Consider the following 23,979-nt stretch of genomic DNA (forward strand, 5'->3'; position numbering starts at 1 on the left):
CTGGGGGGTGATTTTAGGTCCTCCTAGTGCCCAGTGATTCAACTTTTTTTTATTGCTGTCGTGAGTCCAGTTGGGAGTAGATCTTCGTGTAACGTGATATTTTGACAGTGTGTCTTACCAGCATCTCAAGGTGATATCTGCAGAGTAGTATCTTTGCTACATAGTGCCTCCTTTATACCTTATTGCTTCCATCCACTCCGCACCAACACACCCCTAGTCACATATCATATTCATCATTAGGTGGAGGGCTGGAGAGGGGGGGGGGGGGGGCAGACAGGATTGCTGAATGCTGATCATGAAGTCTGGTCACTCAGAGTGCTTCTGTCGCCTCCATCAGGTTCAGAAGTTGCTCTCGGCCAATGTTGTGACTTCAGTTGGGTGAGTGCTGGCCTCAAGCTTTACTGAGAGTGAAGCTACTGTCCCTGTTGATAGGCAGTTTGCCTCATGTATGTCTATAACCTCCTCTAAAACCCAGTCTCAAAACACTGAGGCCTATCTTAGCACTTTTTTTGTTCTTATTTCATTGAATCCCCTGTAACCAAGAAATGTTCTGCAGCCACAGATTTTGTTATAATTTACACCACCCGCATTGCTTTCCATCTCCATGCCTCCAACTGCCACCATCCTTCACAGCACAAGGGTGTGCTACATACACTGGTTCCATAGGGTCCATGCAGTATCAGATAAAGAAAACCTGCCATGTGAGCTTAGCCATCTTAGACATATTCAAAATGAATGGATATTTTGGAAAACAAATCTTATGTGCTTTCGAGCAAGAAGTACAGGTCCAGCAAATAGAACATGACAAGCAGTATAAAACAATGGCCTATCTGCTATATGCCAGCAAAACATCAAACAAAACTGGCAGAATCTTGACTCATTGTAACACACTTTGTTTTCCATCCACATTCAAAACCAAATTCGCTGTTAGGTACAGTGAAAGATGACTTGGTGTCTGTAAACTGTGCAAAAGTAGTAAGGCTTATTTTGGCTGGACTGTGCAGACAGTCGAAGAAAGATCCAAGGAGCAAAGAAGACACACCAAACTTAAACAACCAACAGAATCTCAGGTACAGAATATTGCATGGTTAGAGAAAACTCAGTGAGTTACGAACAAAGGGATGTGCTAAGACAGACCCCATCATTTTGGGGTTGTGTCCTAAATGATTCTATTGAAATATGAGTGGAAGATAGTCTGACAGACAGAGACAGGGGCTTCACCCTCAATAAATAATTTTTCACATTTATGCCAGCCAGGATAATCCTCTTAAGCTATTTCTCTGATTTGCTTGTAGGTCTGGTCTTCAAATGTGGAGTAGATTAGGTAAGGATGAGGTTGTTTAGAGTGATATTGAAAGAACTTTTTGGGTCTTTTCAAGTGGACATTGGGGGAGAGATTGTATGCTAAAGCTGAGTGGCCATTTGTATGTGGAAAATTTGTGCATAATGAAATAACATTAATGATGACAAGCAAGGTCCCATATAGGATGAAGGAAATGGTATTCCAGGAAATGGTTCAAATCTTTAATGTAGAGTGGGAGGCTCCATGTAGTGGGTTGGAGGTGTTGGTCTACCAGAATTGAGATGTGTTTGGTTGGGGCATTGGAGCCATCACCTTCCTAACCTTTGTAATGTCATTGCCAGACATTATGACCATCCCTACTCCATTGTCCCCACCCGTACAGTCATTACTGCTAAAAAAGCTGTTCCATGCAACCACCGATTGCTATTTACTCCAGTTAATCCAACAACATCAAAAGCACAGCAACATGTGAAACCATGCATTTTGTTTACAAATCAAAGGTGTCCACTTCACAGATGGTTCATATAGAATGACCAATATTAAACAAACCGAGCACAGAAATGGATCTAGAAGAAATGTCCTTTCATGAACATCCAAATACCCAGTTACTGAGCATGCTCTGCAGAACACCTCAAGAGGCATGAAACCTGGTACATCACATAGGCCGCACCACCTCTCTTTGACAGCTTTCTCTTCATCCTTGTTTTCTCTTGTTTGAGGAGGGAACATAAAAAGTCTAAGCTAGAAATAACTTTTTTCTATTTTTGAATGTTTCTGTTTGCAGTATTTGGAATTTCAACTCCTAAAAGTAAGCACTGGCAAAAAAATGTCCTCTGGTAATTTAGCAGTTGTTAAATTTATGTAGTGTTTGTCCTTAGCCCTACTTTTTTTTTGACAGGTAAGTAGACAGCTCCCCTCAGTGCCTAAAATAAGTGCCTGGAAATTGGAAATTTTTTCAAAGGATAAGTTTTTTAGGTTCATCGGTGATTTAAGTTATTTCAACATCATTCCATATACTTATTTGATTAGAAATGAATGATATGGTTTATGAATGAATGTGAGAAACTTGAACTTTGTAATCTTTCATGAGTAATAGGAGAAATAGTAATCTTTCCATTTTATATGCTATATAATTCTTTCACTATTCACCACAGTGTACACACAGTACAATGGACTACATGTGCTATGTAATAGGATAGTAATAACGAATGTAATTTTATCACTGTGGATTGAATACGAATTCTTGCATTTTGTACTGTGTGCATTAAATAGAAATTGTGTTAATAATTTTTTGTGTCCCAATATTTTCTGTTTTTGCTTTCTGTAGCATAATATTAGCCTTATTATTTGTTCTTGTTTTTAGGACAAATACCACTGGCAGTGACTGTGGAATTGAAAGAAAATTTGGATCTATTAACTACAGAAGGCGACTTGTCCATCAGACTTCACTCGGTGATGAAAGATATCGACATAATTTCAGTAGCAGTGAGAGCCTTGGTTCCAATTTAGGTGTGACTCTTATCTGTCTATCTGCTTCTAGTAGTCTCAGCAGTGTACTAAAACAGTTGGGGTGCTAAACTAAAACTCATTTTGAATGTAAAATCACAAACACTGAATAGATCTGAAGGACAGGCCAGTTTCCTACTATATCTCTTACTTTATAAAGGCTGAGTATGATTCAACTACAGGACAGTTGTTAAATATCCTTAAATTGCTGTATGAATTTGGTTTGTTTTAAAACCCTTCAGTTATGTTATTTGTGTTGTGTTTTTTTCATAAGTTCTGCTCTACCCTTAAAAAGTAAGTATATTTAGATAGTAAAGTTCATAATGTCTAAGCACACGTTGTTCAGTGGAAAAAGTTTCTAAAAATCTCTCTTGCCCCACTCCATCACCATTCCTTCCCTCCTTCCTTACACCCTTCTTTATATTAACATGTGTTGAATAATTTAAATAAAAGTATTCCAAAAATGAAAGAAAATTGCAAGACTGACTGTCTGATGATAGGTCATTACTCGCCAAAGTAACAGACAGCTACTTAGGAAAGTTTGAGCATGCTCCACAGTCAAGTTGGGGCGAGCAATTATCTGATGGCTGATGGTGGTGGTTATGTGAAAAGGGTGTGGAGAGGGGAAAGAGAAGATCAACAATAGAGATGGTTAATAAGACTGATTGTGTGGAGCATGTGGCTCCCTCCTAGGTTGGGGGGGGGGGGGGGGGGGAACTGCAGGTTGAAGGTGAAGGATTTTGAGTGAACAGAAGATATCGGAGGAAGAAAAGGGTGGCAATATTGAAATGATACTGGAAAGTCCTGGCTGGAATAAAATAATGTAATGAGTAAAAGTAACCACTCGCCACATAACTTAGGCACACACAGGTGACTAGCATGCAGAGAAGCCTGATAACCATGAAGTTCTGAGACCACACCTGTAACTGGTTCTTCCACTCGCATGATATTTCAGCTGCAAAGCAACTAGCACCTTTCTGGGTGAGGCCTAGTAATAATGGTATAGGATTCCTGTTTGCCTTATAGACCCTTGGATCACACCAACTCACATTTAGTCACAGTATCAGCTGAAGAAAAGCTGTTCGGGTGACAAAGATATGTCTTGGGTGCATATCCCTCACTATGAGCATTGTTAGTTATAAACTGTGATCATAAACTTTGGGCCATAGTAACAAGGACAAACTGTTGTTGTCTACAAGAGTTAATCAACATAAACACCAGATTCCACACAACATCCAAACTGGAAACATTATTGTGATTATGTCTTTCATCAGGTAAATTCCCATTGCATTCTTGATGATTGAATCCAAGAAGAATGATGTAGATACCAGAATTTGTATGTTGTCATAGTTCATGGGGTGAACAGTCTTAGTGCAGTGACGGGGTACCCTGCCAGTCATAGTTCTTGTATTGTTTAAATAATTTTCTGGTGTATGCAAGCTGTACAATGTGGGACCTTACACGCATTGCGGCAGGACACACTCAATCTGCCTACCTGGATGGGATTCAGGTTGTCTGATCCTTCACTCTGTGATGGTAGATAACATAATTGCAGTCCATGGGCAATAGCAGAAAGTTAGTTAAACTATCAAGCATTCGGGATTCTTGCACGACTGATTAGAAACAAATGTCTAAAATTCCCATTAAGTTGGTTTATTGTCTTTAAAAGATGGAAAATGGCCATCAGGTCTGTATTTAATAGCCCAGCATCAATTATACTATGTTACTGACTGTGTTAAAAGTTCACCTGTGTTAAAAGTTCAACCTATATTGTGAACATTCTGAATGATCATTGACCCATAATTATTTGCAAGTTAAACATTCAGTCGTTCAGTTGGCTTCTTATAAAGAAGTGCTCACCATAAAACCTCATAATCTGCATGAAACACGCCTCGTGGAGTTTATGTATGACGTGAAAGGTTCACACACAAATATCTCCTGAAATGCACCAGTCACCAAGCTCAAACTTTCACAAAATACTCAATATTGTTGTCACTTTCCATCAACGACACAAGAACTGGTAAAACACTTTAATTACTCCATTTTAATCCAAATTTGATTAGTGTGATTTAACGTAGATGTTTAGCAGAAGATGGCTCCCAAGCGACTGTATCGACTTGTAGATCTGAGGCACAAAGACCTACTTAGACATGCATGAAATGCTGAATTCCTAAGGCTAGTTTGTTAAGCAGCCAATCAGATCATCTTGAGCACTTCTGTACTTGTGGCATTTCTGATGTCAGCCAGTCAGATTACAAAAAGAAATGTAGACCACAAATTTCATAATTCCAAAACTAAATAAAATTTAAGGAAAAGAAAGTTAGATATATTTTCACAAAAATAAATGTAATGCTCAACACCCCTTCTGGTTGCCTTTAACAGAATCAAGCTCACTTGGACATATGTCACAAATTCCTGTATTGCACAATAATTTTATCATGCATACATTTACATAGTTTTAATAAAATATCACATTCTCCCTTTATGTATGCCCTCCATTCAATTTGTCTCTCCAAGACACTGACACGACCAAAACACAATGAAACAATAATTTGCCAAATTACTTTTAATTGTTCCAGAAATCTGTGGTAATGAAACTAAAGACAATTCCAAAAAATTCAATTAAAATGGACCTGTTGTCTTCGTTATAGTTTTAATTGATACTATAGATGAATACATTACAGTCCCTAACGGAGTTTCACAATGCAAGCACAGTTATTATGTGTTTTAGGTAAAAATTTATATTTCCGAAAGTGTTGAAGTTGTTGATTTGAAATTCTAACAGTATGATTGTGTTATCCATGGAATTTGTATATTAAGTATGAAAAATATCGATTAATATTTGGTAGTTCTTCTTCAGATTCATAGGGAATATGTGTAATATACCGCACGCAGCATTAGTCAAGTACACGGCACACCCGGCCCGTAGTCAGTGTCAGCTGTGCCAGCATGAGAATCAAAATCTGCTCTCCTTCTGGCTCCACAGCAGGCTGTTTCCAATGCAAGATGAAAGTTCGTAGTAATTTGCTACGCTGCAGCATCTGCTTTATGAAGCACCAAATCATCATACAATGTAAGCTTTCACGGCCGATATTGTCTTCACCTAAAACTTCCAGGCTGATAGGCCGTGGTCGAAGTATAAAACTCTCTCCTGACGTTTCATCACCGACTGCGGGAGACATCCTCGGAGGTAAAGCGGTGAACTGCGAAGAGAACTCTAGGAAGCGCTGATTATATAGGCAGTACAGAGGGCACCGCAGTCGATCACGTGGTGTCGGCTATGAGATTGCCTCTGGTAATGCCAACATTCTCGATCGAAAGTAATCAATTGTCACGCTTGCGGTGCAACGCTGACATCCAAATTTTATCCAGTTTAACACATTCGTCTTTCCTGTTAAAATTATTACGATGTTTATCAATCTCGATAGCCTCTCTATACAAGCGTGCATAATAATGCGAGGTTTTTGATATGATGCTAGTCTCGCTGAATTTTATTTCATGATCACCTTCCTGGTAAACATGTTCCGCTACGGCTGATTTATCCGTGTGACCCAGGCGGCAATTCCTCTTACGTTCAACAAGACGGGTGTTCACACTTCTCTTTGTGGTACCGATGTAAACCAGTCCACAACTACAAGGAATTTTATATACCCCCGGTGTAGCCAAAGAGTCTCGTGCATCTTTTGCCGACCTTAAAAATTCTTTTATTTTCCTGATGGGTCTGAAAATAGTTTCCAGCCCAAACTTGCCTAAAACTTTCCCAATGCGGTCTGTGGCCTTACTAATGAACGGAAGAAAAACTTTGCCCTTGGATGACTGTTGTTCGTCGTTACTCCTGATTCTCTGCCTAGAGCGAAGTGCTCGATCTATATCCTTGCTAGAATAGCCATTCTTCACGAAAGTTGACTGTAGACGTTCAATCTCATCTTTTAAATAAACAGGTTCACAAAGTTTGTACGCCCTGTCTACCAAAGTTTTCATTACACCTCTTTTTTTGTCTAGGGTGGTGGTTTGATTCTTTGTGTAGATGACGATCAGTATGTGTGGGCTTTATATGCACCTTACGGCCCAACGTTCCGTCCCGTCGTTTAATCACAGACACATCCAGGAAGTTCAATTGCCCATTCCTTTCCGTCTCCATAGTGAATTGGATTTTCGGATTAATGCTGTTTAAATGTGTCAGGAAGGCATCCAACTCCTCTGCTCCGTGTGTCCATACTACGAATGTGTCATCAACATAGCGATACCATCTGGCTGGTCTCTTACTGGCAGTCTGCAAAGCCCGTTGTTCAAAAGCTTCCATAAATAAGTTAGCCACAGCAGGACTGAGAGGACTGCCTATAGCCACCCCGTCTATCTGTTCATAAAGGTTATTATTGTATTGAAAGTAGGTTGTGGTGAGGCATGTCGGAGTAATGCCACAATATCGGTAGGATATTATTTACCATGATTCCGGTAAACGAAGCTATCTTATGCATAGCGGATATTTTTCCTACTGACAGTCCAGTAATACCGAGCGAAGGTATTTCTGGAATGCCAATAGCAAGAGATGGCCTGTTAGTAGGGAATTTAGCCAGTCGACCGACAAGTTCATTGCCAGGGATCCCAACATGGCCTGGGGTCCAAATGATAACCACTGAGCATCCACGTTGATCAAGGAGAGAAAGGGAGACCTGGATAGCTATGACTAACGGGTGGTGAGGGAAGCACTGGCCGATAGCTTGCAAACTGCTCAAGGAGTCACCACAGTTAGTGAAGGACAGCCCTGAGCAGAAACGGACAGCCATCTGGCAAGGAACGAATTTCCACATGTATTGTGTATATGTAAGCATAACCAGTGTAACCAGCAATCACGGAGCTATCAGTGTAAATCACTTCTGAACCCTGGAATGAACTGAGGAGACAGTAGAATTGGTGGTGAAGGGCCTTCAGAGGGGACAGAATCCTTTGAATTGATGAAGAGATCAAGACAGAGCTGTGGCCAAGAGACGCACCAACGAGGGGTACATGTGTGAGTAGAGAAAAGAAGAAGAGACGGTAGAGGGAAGTGCTGGAGCTCAGAAAAAAGCGACTGAATGCAGACAGCCATGGTAAGCCCACATCGTGGCCACTGCCACGGAAGGTTGATCTCTGTGTCTGCATAAAGGAGATCATAATTAGGGTGCTTTGGGGTGCAACGAATGCCCAGCGCATAAGGTACCAGTTGTTGTTGGCGCAAAACTCGCAGCGGTGGAATCCCCGCCTCTGCGAGAAGGCTAATCACTGGGCTAGTCCGGAAGGCACCAGTCACAAGTCGTACCCCACAATGGTGGATGGGGTCTAATATTTGCAATGTCAAAGGTGACACAGAACCATAGACAGGACTCCCGTAGTCTAATTGAAACTGGACCAGCACTTTGTACAATCGCAGTAGGATAGAGCGGTCTGCACCCCATGTGGTATTGTACAGACATCTAAGAACATTGAGATATAACCAGCATGTCCTCTTCAGATGGCAAAGACGAGGGAGCCATGTCAACCAGGCATCGAAGACCAGACTCAAGAAGCGATGGGTTTCCACCACCTCACGGGACTGGCCATCGAGAAACAGGTCTGGATGGGGATGGACTGTACGGTGATGACAGAAATGCATGACACACGACTTGGCCACAGAAAACTGAAAACCATGGGAGAGAGCCCAAGATTGCGCCCGGTAGATTGCCTCCTGTAGATGGCATTCTGCAGTGCCCATGATGGCGGAAACGATGTAGATACAAAAGTCGTCAGCATACAAAGAGGGGAACACTGTCGGACCAGCAGCTGCCACCAGTCCATTAATGGCTGTGAGAAAGAGAGGGGTGCTCAGTTCGGAACCCTGTGGAACCTCATTTTCTTGCCGATGGGAAATGCTGTAGGAGGAACCAACTTGACCCAGAAAGAGTGACAAGAAAGAACGTTACGGATAAAAACAGGCAGAGTGCCATGAAGGCCTCATTCGTGAAGGGTGGTGAGGATGTGGTGGTGCCAGGTGGTGTCTTAGGCTTTATGCAGGTCAAAGAAGACTGCAATGAAGTGCTGCCGATGGGCAAAAGCCATCCGCATAACAGACTCCAGGTGGACCTAGTTACTCACCGTAGAGCGGCCACAGCAAAAACCACCTTGAGTTGATGACAAAACGTTGCGGGATTCAAGGATCCTAAACAGCTGCCGATTCACCAGGCATTCAAGGAGCTTGCAGAGTGTGTTGGTAAGGCTAATTGGACGGTAGCTATCCAACTGAAGAGGTGGCTTCCCAGGCTTCAAAACCGGAATAACAACGCTTTCCTGCCACTGGGTAGTAAATCCCCCCCCCCCCCCCCCCCCCCCACTCCACAGATGGTTGAAAAGGGTCAGTATACAACGGTGGCCAGCCACTGGTAAGTGTTGGAGCATTTGGTTGTGTATCCAATCCGTCTCAAGACAAAGGGTGAGGGTGCTGTAGAATTCCCACTCGCTAAATGGGGCATTATAGGACTCAAAGCAGTGAGAAATGAAAGACAAAGGCAGTTGTTCCGAGCGCTCTTTCAGGAGGAGTAGAGGCCACACCCAGAAATTCCTGCTATGCCGGTGGGAGGATGATGACCAAAAATTTGCCTGAGTTTCACACAGACTTGTGCAGTCATATGGCAGCCACATATCATTCCAAGTAAATCCGTTTCTGAAATTTGATTTGGTAACGGGCCCAGGAATGGAATTGTTTAAAGACCAGAAGGAGAGCAGTAGAAGGGTGCCCCTTGAAGTGTTCAAGAGCGCAGCGGTGATCTTTAATGGCCGCAGTAATTTACGGATTCCACCAAGGACCATATTCCGATGGGGGAAACCTGAGGAAGAAGGTATGGCTGAAACAGCTGCGAAAAGTATGGCAGCAGTCAAAGTCTGTGTAGATTCATCAATACTGCTGTGTTGTAGTACAGGGGGGATGGTAGCAGAGGAGATGGCACCCCAGTCAGCTTTACTGAAGGCCCACCTGGGAGGGTGGCGGAATGAAATACACTGAAGGAAGGTCAAAACAATCAGGTAATGATCGCTGTCACCTAAGTCATCGTGGACACCCCACTAAATGTAGGGAAGAAGGACGGGACTGTAGATGGGAGAGGTCAATAGCAGAGAAAGTGGCGTATGCCACACTGAAGTGTGTGGGAGTGCCGATATTTAGTAGACAGAGGTCAGGCCCTGCCAGAACAGCTTCAACTGTCCTGCCCAGAGCAGTAGTTGTGTGACTATCCCAAAGAGGGTTGTGGGCATTTAAGTCTCCTAGAAGCAGGAAGGGAGTTGTTGAAGAAGGGTGGTTAGGGCAAGGGATGTGGGCGGCCTGTCAGGCGGGTGGTAGAGATTACAGATTGTGATTGGAGTGGTCAGATGGACCCTGACAGCAATTGCTTCCAGAGTGGTATGGAGGGGAACCCATTTACTAACAATGTCCTTGCGGACGAAGCTACAAACGCCACCAGAAGCCCACAAGGGGCCAATTCGGTTCTGACAAAGTGACACCGAATCACCTAACCACGTTCAAAGTCTGTGAGTTCTTTGGAGTGCCCCATTCTGCTCTCTCGCAATGTCTAATGGCTTATGAGGTCGCTAACATGGAGTACCTGGCTGTAGGTGGCAACACAGTACACCTTATATGAAAAACGTGTTTGGGGGTGTCCAGATACTTTTGATCACATAGTGTATGCGGCCTGATGGAGTGTGAATCCATAGGTGAGCATTATTATTTTCTTACGTTTATTGATGATTATTCACAATATACTCATATTTATTTTCTTAGATCCAAAGACCAAGTGAATGACACTTTTAAGGAGTATCGTAATAGGGTCGAAAGGTGGACAGAAAAGAAGATTATCAGGTCTGGTAATGGGAGAGAATATTTTAACCAGAAATTGAAGACACTTCTGGCAAAAATCAGAATCGGGCATCAAACTTCCATAAGATACAGCCCATCTTAAAATGGGGTTGCTGAGTGGGCTAATAGGATTATCAAAAGATTTTTGGACAGAGGCAGTATCAACAGCCATGTATTTGAACAATGGATCACCTACAAAAGCAGTAGGGAATATAAGTCCCTATGAGATATGGGTAGGAAGGAAGCCTGACCTAAGTACATTCCAAAACAGCTGAAAGAAAAATGGGACCCTAAAACTAAAAAGTATTTTGTTATAGGCTATTGTGGGAATTCAAAGGGCTACCGATTAATGGATCCATTGGATAAAGTGAGAGTTACAAGCAGAGATGTTGAAAACAGAAAGGACTCTGAAGAGGGCAAGACTATTAAGTTAACTGCACCTAGTTCTGAGAGTGAAACCTTGTGTGAAGAAAGAGAAGGGAAGAACAGGAAGAGGACTATTAAAGACAAACAGAGACTATTTATGATGACAAGAGTTAGAGGACGAATAAAATGAACCAAACAATGTTAGGCATTCTCCTCGTATACCAAAACCGAAAGAACATCCCCCCCAGAGGTCCCTGTTGTAGGTACGTGTGTGGCATGGACGGGTTCCCAAGCTATTGCAGTCTCCTTCCCTTTTCCAGACTGCATTACCATCCCTGTTCCTCTCCTTCCCTGTCCTTGCTCCTTTCTCCCAGCCCTCTCCCTTCCCTCATGGTGGACTTCTTTATATCGACCTGGCTATCCTCCTGGCTTTGTTTTTGGTATGTGCTATTGTTTAGTTCGTGTTTCCATCTCCTTTTCGGTGTTTTTGGTCCCCTTGGGGTTTGACCCCCATTTCCAACGTTTTCAGTTCAGTGTGAGCCATTTGGGGATGAACTCCCAACCAAGTTTCCATGGTACAGGCTCCTCTCCTCCTCCCCTCCCTTTTCCCCTTGCACCCTGGCCCGTTTCCTGCTAGGTTACCAGTACGGTAGCCAGTCCATGTGGTGGGGCTGTTCAGTACCCACTTGGCTTAGCCCCCTGACAACACAGGGATCACACTGCTACTACCTGAGCTGTTATGCCTTGTGTATGCCAGAGAGTCGATGCTCATCACTTTGGTGCATCCGAACTCCCGGAAATGGCCACCATGCCAGACGGCCCTTGCTGTGGCTGGTTGGTGCCCAAGGGGCGAGCCCCTGGTCGGAGTGGGTTGTAGTAGGGCAGACACCTTGCACATGAAGTGAAGTGACAGAAGCGTCAACATCCTGACCATTCTGTGGCTGTCTCTAAGAGTGATAGAGGACATGACACTCCTCCTTCTGATCCTTCAGTTTTCCCCTCCCTGGCCACCCCCTGGGAAGAGAGTCAAGCTCACCAGATTGGGTTGAAACCTTTCCTCAGTACCTGGTTTGTACCAGGACAGATGGCTAAAGTTTTGCCACGATCAAGCCTTAGTTTTTCGTGGAGACGATTGAAGAGAAGTATGGTGAAGTGGAATCCTTGAGTAAAATGCGAACCGGTTAGTTGCTCATAAAGAGATCTTCTGATGCCCAATCTGAAGCCCTGGGTGATTGTGACCATCTCGGTGACATCCCGATCTCCGTTGCACCCCACTAATCTTTGAACTCAGTACAGGGCATCATTTTCCACTGGGACCCTCGTCTCCAAACTGACGAGGAGCTCCATGCAAACCTCGAGCGGCAAGGAGTATGATTTACCTGCCTTGTACAATGAGGCCCTAAAAATCAATTGCAGTGATGCAGGCGCCTTTATCCTGGCCTTTGAGGGGGATACCCTCCCAGAGAAGGTCAAGGTGATAGTGTATCGGTGTGATGTAAAAACTTACATTCCACCACCAATGAGATGCTGTAAATACTTACAGTTTGGACACGTCTTCCTGCTGCACCCATGATCCCCTCTGCAGTGACTGTGGCATCCCCTCCATGAGGGGGCAGAATGCCATGAAGGCCCCATTCGTGAAGGGTGTTGAGGATGTGATGGTGCCAGGTGGTGTTGTAGGCTTTATGCAGGACAAAGAAGACTGCAGTGAGGTGCTGCCAATGGGCAAAAGCCTGCCAGTGTGCATAAATTGTAATGCGCAGCATCCTCCATGCTCGCCAGCATGCCTGATGTATGTGAAAGAACGACAGAGTATGACCGGCTCCATCCCCTGCCTATAACTTCTACTTTTGCTTCAGCCCTTGCGGGCTTCTGGTGGTGTTTGCACCTTGGTCCACAAGGACATTGTTAGTTAATGGGTTCCCTTCCATACCACTCTGGAAGCAATTGCTGTCAGGGTCCATCTGACCACTCCAATCACCATCTGTAATCTCTACCTTCCGCCTGACAGGCCACCCACATCCCTTGCCCTAACCACCCTTCTTCAACAACACCCTTCTCCCTTCCTGCTTCTAGGGGACTTTAATGCCCACAACCCTCTATGGAGTAGTCACACGACTACTTCCCTGGGCAGGACAGTTGCAGCTGTTCGGGCAGGGCTTGACCGCTGTCTACTAAACAACGGTGCTCCCACACACTTTAGAGTGGCACATGCTACTATCTCTGCCATTGACCTCCCCCATTCAGTGGGGTGTCCACGATGACTTATGTGACAGCGATCATTACCCGATTGTTTTGACCTTCCTTCAGTGTATTTCGCTCCGTCACCCTCCCAGGTGGACCTTCTGTAAAGCTGATTGGGGTTCCATCTCCTCTGCTACCATCCCCCCTGTACTACTACAAAGCAGTATTAATGAATCTAGACAGACTTTGACTGCTGTCATTCTTTCCGCAGCTGTTTCAGCCATACCTTCTTCGTCGGGTATCCCCCCCCCCCCCCCCCTCCCCACCCACCCACCCCGTCGGTTGCAGGAATTTCTGTGCATGATGTTGTCCTTACCCATCCGGACTGTGTCGCAGAGCATTTCGCTCAACACTTTGCCCAAGCCTCTACATCGACTCAGTATCTGCCCATGTTCCGTCTCCTGAAAGAGCACGCGGAATGACTGCCTTTGTCTTTCGTTTCTCGCTGCTTGGAGCCTTATAATGCCCCATTTAGCAAGTGGGAATTCGCCAGAGCAGTCACCCTTTGTCCTGACATGGATTGGATACGTAACCAAATGCTCCAACACTTATCGGTGGCTGGCCACCATCGTATACTGACAATTTTCAACCATCTGTGGAGTGAGGGGTATTTCCAACTCAGTGGCAGGAAAGCATTGTTATTCCGGTTTTGAAGCCTGGGAAGCCACCTCTTCAGTTGGATAGCTACCATCCAATTAGCCTTACCAACACACTGTGCAAGCTCCTTGAATGCCTGGTGAGTCGGCGGCTGTTTAGGATCCCTGAATCCCGAAACGTTTTGTCATCAACTCAAGGTGGTTTTTGCTGTGGCCGCTCTACGGTGAGTAACTAGGTCCACCTGGAGTCTGTTATCCGGATGGCTTTTGCCCATCGGCAGCACTTCATTGCAGTCTTCTTTGACCTGCATAAAGCCTACGACACCACCTGGCACCATCACATCCTCACCACCCTTCACGAATGGGGCCTTCATAGCGCTCTGCCTGTTTTTATCCGTAACTTTCTTTCTTGTCACTCTTTCTGGGTCAAGTTGGTTCCTCCTACAGCATTTCCCATCGGCAAGAAAATGAGATTCCACAGGGTTCCGAACTGAGCACCCCTCTCTTTCTCATAGCCATTAATGGACTTGTGGAGGCTGCTGGTCCGATAGTGTCCCCCTCTTTGTATGCTGCCGACTTTAGTATCTACATCGTTTCCTCCATCATGGACGCTGCAGAATGCCATCTACAGGGGGCAATCTACCGGGCGCAATCTTGGGCTCTCTCCCATGGTTTTCAGTTTTCGGTGGCCAAGTCATGTGTCATGCATTTCTGTCATCACTGTACAGTCCATCCCCATCCGGACCTGTTCCTCGATGGCCAATCCCTTGAGGTGGTGGACACCCATCACTTCTTGGCTCTGGTCTTCGATGCCTGGTTGACATGGCTCCCTCATCTTTGCCAGCTGAAGAGGACATGCTGGTTACATCTCAATGTTCTTAGACATCTGTACAATACCATCTGGGGTGAAGACCGCTCTATTCCACTGTGATTGTACAAAGCGCTGGTTCAGTCTCATTTAGACTAGGGGAGTCCTGTCTGTGGTTCTGCGTCACCTTCAGCATTGCAAATATTAGACCCCCATCCACCATTGTGGGGTACTACTTGTGACTGGTGCATTCCAGACTAGCCCCGTGATTAGCCTTCCACTGCTGTGAGTTTTGCGCCAACAACAACTGATATCTTACACACTCTGCATTCGCTGCACCCCAAAGCACCCTAATTGTGATCCCTTTATCCAGACACGCAGATCAACCTTCCGTGGCAGTAGCCACGATGTGGGCTTACCATGGCTGCCCGCATTCAGTCACTCTTTTCTGAGCTCCAGCACTTCCTTTTACCGCCTCTTTTCTCTGCTCACGCATGTACCCCTCCAAGGTGCGTCTCTCGGCCACAGCTCTGTCTTGATCTCTCCATCAATTCAGAGGATTCTGCCCCTCCGAAGGCCCTTCACCACCAGTCTCCTCAGTTCATTCCAGGGTTCAGAAGTGATTTATACTGATAGCTCGATGATTGCTGGTTACACTGGTCATGCTTACACATATGCGATACATGGTGGAAATTCATTCCTTGCCAGATGGCTGTAGTGTTCTTACTGCAGAATTGGTAGCCATCTTGTGTGCCCCAGATCATGTCCGCTTCTGCTCAGGACTGTCCTTCACTATCTGTGGTGACTCCTTGAGCAGTTTGCAAGCTATCGGCCAGTGCTTCCCTCACCACTCTTTAGTCATAGCTATCCAGGTCTCCCTTTCTCTCCTTGATCAACGTGGATGCTCAGTGGTTTTCTTTTGGACCCCAGGCCATGTTGGGATCCTTGGAAATGAACTTGCCGATCAACTGGCTAAATTGGCTACTGACAGGCCATCTCTTGCTATTGGCATTCTAGAAATAGACCTTCGCTCGGCATTATGTCGTCAGGTTTTGGGACTTCGGAATGCAGAATGGCACACTCTTTCTTCACCGAACAAGCTCGGGGTGATAAAGGATTCTACAACTATGTGGCGGTCCTCCTTACAGGCCTCTTGTAAGGCCTCTGTCATTCTTTGCCGGCTTCACATCGGCCATACTTGGCTGACTCACGGTTATCTCCTCCATCGTGAGGACCCTCTCTCTGTCGTTGTGGATCAATGTTGAGCGTGGTTCACCTTTTACTGGACTGTCCCAACTTAACCACCCTGCAACGGACGCGTAGCTTTCCTGACACGCTACCCCTGGCATTAGCTGACAATGCCTCAGCAGCTGATATCGCTTTATGGTTTCTTCGTGATGGGGGTTTTTATCGCTTTATATAAGGGTGGGTCCTTCAACCTTATCGGTGGGTGGAGGGGTTGGCAGGCCGTCTTGCGCCCACCTTCACCCTGATTGGACTGGCTTCGATTGGACTTGGTGGTTCACCCCCCTCCCCTCCCCCCGCCCTCTGCCTTTCCACTCCTTTCCTTATGGGGTCTGTTTTATCTTGAGTGAGTGTCTGTCTTGTCTACCTGTGCTTCTTCCTTCCTGCTCCTGTCATTCCTCGCTTTCTTTCCCTCCTCTCTTCTTCTGCCTTCTTCCGTCCTTCTCTGTCAATTGTTTATAATTTTATGGCCACTGTAATTCCATCTTATAGTGTGAGGTTTTATCGGTTTTAGTTATTCCAAGGTCGAAGGACTGATGACCGCATAGTTGGGTCCCTTGTACAATCCAACCACCAATGAACTGAAGGAACATCCGGATTTTGAGATGGATGGGAGCCAGTCTTTTAATGATGAGCCAGCAGCAGCAGAAGAAGCAAAGAGCAGCTCGAAATCTCAAGACTGGAAAGAAGTGATGGAGAGAGAATTGGAATCTTTATCTCAATATGAAACCTTTGAATGAGTAAAAACTCCAGCAGATAAGAAATCATTACAGGCAAGATGGGTATTCACTTTGAAGAGCCCCGAAAATTCAACACCAAGATATAAAGCACAACTTGTAATAAAAGGATATTCGTAAAAATGAGGGGTACATTACAATGAAACTTTTTCACCTGTAGTCAAGTATGCCTCATTGAGTCTTTTAGACTTGGCAGCACAGCGAAATTTAACAATTCATCATATGGATGTAAAAACAGCATATTTAAATGGGAAATTGGAGGGGGCGATATATGTCATTCCACCAAGAGAAGTCATGAAAACCAGATATGAAAGGGAAGAGATTTGGCGTTTGCGAAAAAGTATTTGTGGACTTAAAAAGAGTGGACATGTGGAATCAATGTCTACATAAAACTCTAATGAATGTGAATATGAAGCAATCTAAGGCAGATCTGAGTATATACTATAAAAGGGGAAGAGAAGGAATAATAATAATAATAATAATAATGTCAATATGGGTGGACGTCTTCTTTATCCTGACTGAAAACGAAAGCCAAATGAGAAATTTTAAGAAACAACTGCATACCAAGTTTAAGGGGCATGATGTGGGAGAAGTTAAATGTTTTTTTAGGTGTGCAAGAGAGACAAGACTTGAGCATAAAATCAATCATCATATCCAAAATGATCATAAAGAAATTTGGCATGAGTGATTGTAAACCCATAACTACTCCAATGAAAGTAGGAGTGAAGTTAAATATAAATGAGACAGATGTTGAATGTGATGAGAATGTTCCGTATTTAGAAGCAGTAGGGAGTCTGTTATATTTGTCTCAAATGTCATGACCTGACATTGCTTTTGTCACCAACACAGTGAGCAGATATTGCAGAGACCCAATGGAAAATCACTGGAAAGCTGTGAAAAGTTTATTCCGATATCTAAGAGGAACTTCAAACCACAAATTAAAATACCATAGAAAAGGTAATGCAAAACTAGAAGACTACAGTGATTTGGACTGGGGGAATGAATTGGGAGATAGGCATTCCACTACTGGTTGCTGCTTTAAATTAATGGAGGACCTCATTTCATGGTACTGTCAAAAGCAGAAAACAGTTGCATCTAACACCACACAGGAAGTATTGTGGCTAAGAACCTTAATATGTGTAGCAGAGCCCAATTTAATTGCGGAACCTATAATGATCTTCTGTGACAATAAAGGAGCCATTGACCTAGCCAAAATTGATGTCACCAGTGCTAAGACAAAATGTATTGAAATAAGGCACCATTTTATTTGGGACCACAGAGTGACAGAACATCGCCGTGGACTACCTGCACACACAAGACATATTGGCTGATCTTCTGACAAAATGCTTGGACAAAGAGAAGTTTCAGCAGATTGTAGGGCTATTTGGTTTATCTTGTGAAGGCAAACCACGAAATAATGTTCAAAGAGGAGGATGTTGGAATTGTGTGAACAATATGTTTCACGTATGAAATCTAATAGACCTCTCTGGTGCTATTGTACGCTCTAAGTTTTATGTGTGTAATATAGTGTTTCTTGGTTGTTGTGTTCAATGTATTTTACCTGTAAGTGCAAATATAGTTACTGGCACTAAATGTCTTTTTCTCACTGTTACTTACTCAACTGTGTCGACTCTAATAGTAAGACATAAAAAAAAGAATATTGATGCGCATGAAACCAGGATAATCTGTGAACTATTAGTGATTCTTTCAATTTCCTCATAAAATTCGTTATTAAATACAAACTGATTAAGATGATCATATGCTGAAACCATGCTCCAATGTTTGTATAAAAAGGTTTGGCTCTCAATATGAGCATTCAAAGTAACACCTTCTGTCTCATTTACTTGATCAAAATTAGCTGTCATCGAGCAATGTAATGATAGTTTACTGTTAACAAAGTTTACAGATCGATTTTCTACGATTTGCTTGTCTTTTATTAATGTATGTCTTGATTTGTTCCATATCCTCTTAAGATTTTCCTCCTTGACAGCATCAGTGGAACACAATGAATCATTGAAAGATAATTCTGCAGCGAGAACTTCAGTAAGAAACAATACTATATCAGAAGAGAAGATTGAGCTAGAATTGTTAAGCTTAAGAGTTTGTAGTCTGTTTACAAATTTGTATGTGTTGCAGATATAGTGAGCACATTTCTCTGAAAGTGGTGATAAAACTAATGCTGCATGTTGAGCAATGTATGAGAGAGGGAATATTGGGTACAGGAGAACTGTGCCCTGAATCTTCAAACACCTAAACATCTGTTGAGGGAGTGAGCAAGATTTCAGGAACCCAGCTGTCTTGTGACTGACAGGGTTGATGGGCTCCTTGTGTAACTTGTGTAAAATCAAACAGCATGCTGTACAATTTTGCATTGTAGGCCTCACATGACAACAGAACACATACATTGCCTGCATGAATTGGTAGGATAATTTATTACTATCGTGGTTTTTTGTAGTGTGGTCCACCCTGCCAAGGAGATAGACATTGTAATCAAGATTTTGCTATATCCCAACAAGTTTCTCATAGTTGGTCTGCTCAGTACTGGGGAAGTGGCTGACAGGCTCACCTCTAGCACTTACGAATGCTGAAATCAGTAAAGTTTTTTGTCTAGCATTTTACTTAGAGCTTTCCATGTAGTGTCATCAAAGTCTCTATTCGTCAGATTAATAATGTAGTGTTATGTGAGCATTTCTTACTATAAGACTGGCAAAAGAATGTCAACTTTGTTTTGCCCATCTGTAACCATCCATGCACGCAATCAGATGTAGACAACATTAGAGTCCAAAGTGTAGCATTTGCATGTCAGCTGGATGGATTGTTGGTTTTATGTGCATTCATGTATAATGCTGCATAGTGGTTGAAGAATAGTTGAATGTGATGTTGCTGCTATTACAGGTTGTTGTGTCTATGATGAAGTAGAAAATATCAGTGGCAGAGCTGGAATAGAAGGTGTTGAACAGAACAACAGTGCACAAATAACTCTGTTAATCCTTCCAGTGTTATTCTTTCTCAACTTTTTCCACATGTTATCACATTTTTCATCTTCAGTAACATCATTGTTGAACTTTTAATTGAAATTAAGATGAAAAGACTAATGGTAAAAAGAATACATTCTTTGATTTCCTGGTAACAGTATCAGTTATGCTAACATCTTCTGCCAGATCCTGGCCCTTCTATATTCAGTATATGACTTTCTGAGCCTTTCCACACCAGTTATTTTGTCACTCTTCTCTGTGGCCTCTTGTGTATTTTTCCTCCATTTTGTGCCATCTCCTCCTGTCATTGCTTTTCACTTTACAAATTGCATAAACATTGAGTAAATATATATATTTTATGGCCAAAATTTCTAGACATCTCACTGAATGCAGTTTCAGGTGTCTGGCTCTACATTGCAAGTATATAATTTTGAGTTACATGTACATCTATACTCCACAAATCACCTTACAGTGTATGGCAGAGAGTACTTTGGGTACCATTATTACTTTCTCCCTTTCATATTCCATTTGCAAATGATGCTCAGGAAGAATCACTGTTGATCAGTCACCATATGGGCTCGAATTTCTCCAATTTCATGCTTGTGGTAGGAAGAAATATGTTGGTTGATTCTTGGTATGTGAGTTTTCAGAATTTTAATAGTTAACTTCATTGTTACACACAATGGCTCTTTTGAAGTGTTTGCCACTGTTTGAGCATCTACGCTGCCTCACAAAAAGGTGAAGCAACCAGAAGTCATGGCCAAATGTCAATATGACTTTGTATATGTACCCCCATTGGTGGATATGTAAATGATGAGAGTTAAAATTTTCATTGACAGGCAGAATGGCCACTGGAGTACTTTGGTGTTCTTCATGTTTAGCATTGTGGCTTAGTAGCATCAGATGTTGAGTGATCACTGTGAAGGACACTTAGATCTCACATACCCATGTGAGACAATGGTATTAACACCTGATAGAGTTTGAAAGATGCTTCATTGTGGGTATTCATTTGTCCGGCTGATCGAATCGTACAGTATTCAGATTCATGGAGCATTCAGATGTGACACTGGCCCAGTGTTGCACGACATGGGAATGTGAGTCCAATCCAAAGACTGGTTTGATGCAGCTTTTCATGCTGCTCCATCCTGTGTAAGTCTGTTCATCTCTGCATAACTATTGCTACCTACCTCCATTTAAACCCGCTTACTGTAGTCAAACATTGGTCTCCTGCTACAGTTTTTATCCTCCACACATTCCTCCCTTGCCCATTTTCTTGATGCCTCTGCTGGTGCCCTATCAGCTGACCTGTTCTTTAACGCAAGTTGTGTGTTTTGGTCCCCCCCCCCCCCCCCTCCCCAATTTGATTCAGTACCTCTTTGCTTAATTATTCATCCTGCCCATCCAATCTTCATCATTCTCCTGGTGCACTACATTTTAAAAGCTTCTACTCTCTTCTTGAGACAGGGACAGTGTTGGATAAAGGGAGGAGCGGGTGACCAAGAACATCCGAGAAAAACATCAATCGCGTTTTAAAAATCTTCACTCATTCACCTACGAAGTCCATCTGCACTGCTTCCAGACAGTTGCAACTACCACGTTCAACTGTCCATAAGGTCCTCCACAAGACTTTACAGTTGTTCGCTTACAAAGTGCAACTGTTGCAGACACTTAAGCCAAAACTGACAGAGTTTGCACTCAACATGCTGGAACGCCTTTTGTAGGATGAAGCATTCCTCAAGCGAGTTTGTTTCAGTGATGAGGCAACTTTTCATGTTTCTGAGACATTAATCAGACACAGTGAGAGAATCTGGGGATCTGAACACCCCCATGTGACTAGAGAGCTTCACCAGGATAGTCCAAAAGTGAATGTGTAGTGTGGAATCGTGCAACTGAATAATAGGTCCATTTTTCTTCAACGAGTCAGTAATTACTGCAGATGTTTACCTTGACCTTCTGTCTGAATATGTAGCACCACAATTGATTGACTTACAACCAACTATCATTTTCCAGCAAGATGATGTACCAACACATTGGGGACTGATGTTCATCAGTTCCTTAATGAAACATTTCGAGGCAGATAGATTGGGAGGGATGGGCCAATTCCTTGGCCACCACGTTTGCCAGATATCACTCCCTTGGACTTTTTTTTATGGGGGTATGTAAAAGATATCGCATATCAAACACAGATACTGGACATTGCTGACTTGAAGCAAAGGATTCGTAATGCCATTGCCACCATTGATGATGCTATGCTACAGCGAATATGACAAGAAATCGAGTACCGTCTTGATGTGCTTCGTGCAACTAAAGGCACCCATGTAGAGGTCCGTTAAATACTGTCAATAAACTTTTGTGAACACTGATTACTATAAAAAAAAAAGTTGTTAAAATATTTTAACAACTGCTGTTGTAATAAAATTTTTAAGTTGTAAGACAACTTGTATATCTTCCCTACTTTGGCCATCATCTCTTATTTTACTGGCCAAACAGTAAAACTCATCAACTACTTTTAATGTGTCAGGCTAATATAATCCCATTTGCATCATCTGATTAACCTCATTTTCCTCCTTTACATTTTTCATCGTACAAATCTTTCTTCAGAATATTACTCGATCTGTGCAGCTGACATTTCAAATCCCTTGCTGTCTAGAACAAGATTACAATGTCATCAGCAGACTTCAACCTCTTGTTTTTTATTCCTGAAGTTTTTAAAATTTAATTAATTTTTATTTATTTATTTATTTTATCTTACGTATGTTTCATAGGACCACATTGAGGACCGAATGTCCAAGTTCACGGAACAGGTCCGTACATGAAATAAGATAAAATATGGCAAATCCTAAGAAAAAGACAAGCTGCAAGTATGGTAATATATGTATCCAAAATATAACACAGGATTAGCATAATTGTTCCAGGGGCCCCCTTACAGAATAGGAGGAGTGAACTACAAGGAAATTCTTCAGTTTGGGCTTATATGTGCAAGGATTACTCTAAGCTCATTGAAAATGCAGCAGCAGAATACTACACACCTTTCTATACAAGCATCAAGGAGGTGCGATCCAAATGCAGATTGGATTTCTGCCTAGTATTAATTGGTTGAAAGCTGCTAGTTCTTGGGCATAAGCTCATATTGCTAACAACAAATGACATAAAGAAAATAAATATTGAGGGGCCAATATCGGAAGAGCTACCTCAGATATAATGTTGTATGTCAGAAGCAAATGAAAATAAGCAAAGTTTTGGACTCACTTATTGAAGATACTTTTCTAGGGGTAAATATAGCAGCATTCAGTTTTTGATAAAGATCCTAAACATGAGCATTCATGACAGTTTACCATCTATCTTAACACCTAGAAATTTGAACTGTTCAGACTCACTCACCATATGCTCATTCTGTGTAATCAAAATGTCAGTTTTAGGTGAATTGTATGTAAACAATAAAAACTGAGTCTTACTGTGATTAAGCACCATTTTTATTTTCTACAAACCATGGCATTATGCCTTGAATTGTAGTATTTGACACATTGCCTGTGTTGCATCCTTCACCACATGGTGCCCCCCCCCCCCCCCGCCCCCCACTTAATTGTGATCCAATCGGACACCATCTAACAGCCGTTTCCATTACTGTGGAGAATGAAATTTTGCTGTGTTTTCTTCAAGTATTGAGAGGAACTAATTGTGAACTGTTTTTCTTATTCCATAATGATCAAACATCTGCAGTAATATTTTGTGATCCACACTATGAAATGCCTAAGTTAAATCAAAGAAGATGCCTATTGTTTGCAACTTTTTGTTTAATTCTTTCAGTGCCTCAGCAAGAAAAGAGAATACAGCACTTTCAGTTGTTAAGCCTCTTCTGGGACCAAACTGTACATTTGACAGCAAATTATGTGGACTGAAATGACCAGGTGTCTTTCCAAATTTCTCTTTGCTTACCTTTACAACATGCTCAATGAACAGATTGAATAACATTGGGGATAGGCTAGAAATATACTCTAAGAAATGTTATGGTTGTGAATGTTTCAAGTGATTGGTCACCATCCATGTAATCAAACAATAATAGGCTTATGTGTATATGCACAGTACACTATGTTTCTTTATGCTGAAAGTCAGCTGCCAGTCCCTGGGCCAGGAATCAGTCCTTTGTGGGTTTTCCTGCTTTTCACTACAGTTCGTCTATCATTGTGGCTTCCCTCTGTATGGCAGCATCAGTCATGAACAACCTCATGAATATAATCATTTATGTTTCCTGTTAGAATGACTCAGTAGAGAGATATAAGTGAATTCATCCATGTATTATTGTATATAGCTCTCAGTTCAAGCATTCCATCAGAGAAA

General features: G+C 42.8%; 1 protein-coding gene across 2 annotated transcripts in view; it reads left to right on the plus strand.

Annotated features, from left to right (window-relative positions):
- The window catches only part of LOC124798708 (CDK5 and ABL1 enzyme substrate 2), a 182,648-nt gene that overhangs the window by 28,346 nt on the left and 130,323 nt on the right, over positions 1–23,979 (plus strand). For both annotated transcript variants that reach the window (XM_047262221.1, XM_047262223.1), the window contains exon 2: positions 2,667–2,812. In XM_047262221.1, the coding sequence (XP_047118177.1) occupies positions 2,667–2,812 (146 nt within the window). The remainder of the gene's footprint in view (positions 1–2,666; positions 2,813–23,979) is intronic.

Source organism: Schistocerca piceifrons, chromosome 5, assembly GCF_021461385.2.
Source record: "Schistocerca piceifrons isolate TAMUIC-IGC-003096 chromosome 5, iqSchPice1.1, whole genome shotgun sequence".
Lineage (NCBI taxonomy): Eukaryota > Metazoa > Arthropoda > Insecta > Orthoptera > Acrididae > Schistocerca > Schistocerca piceifrons.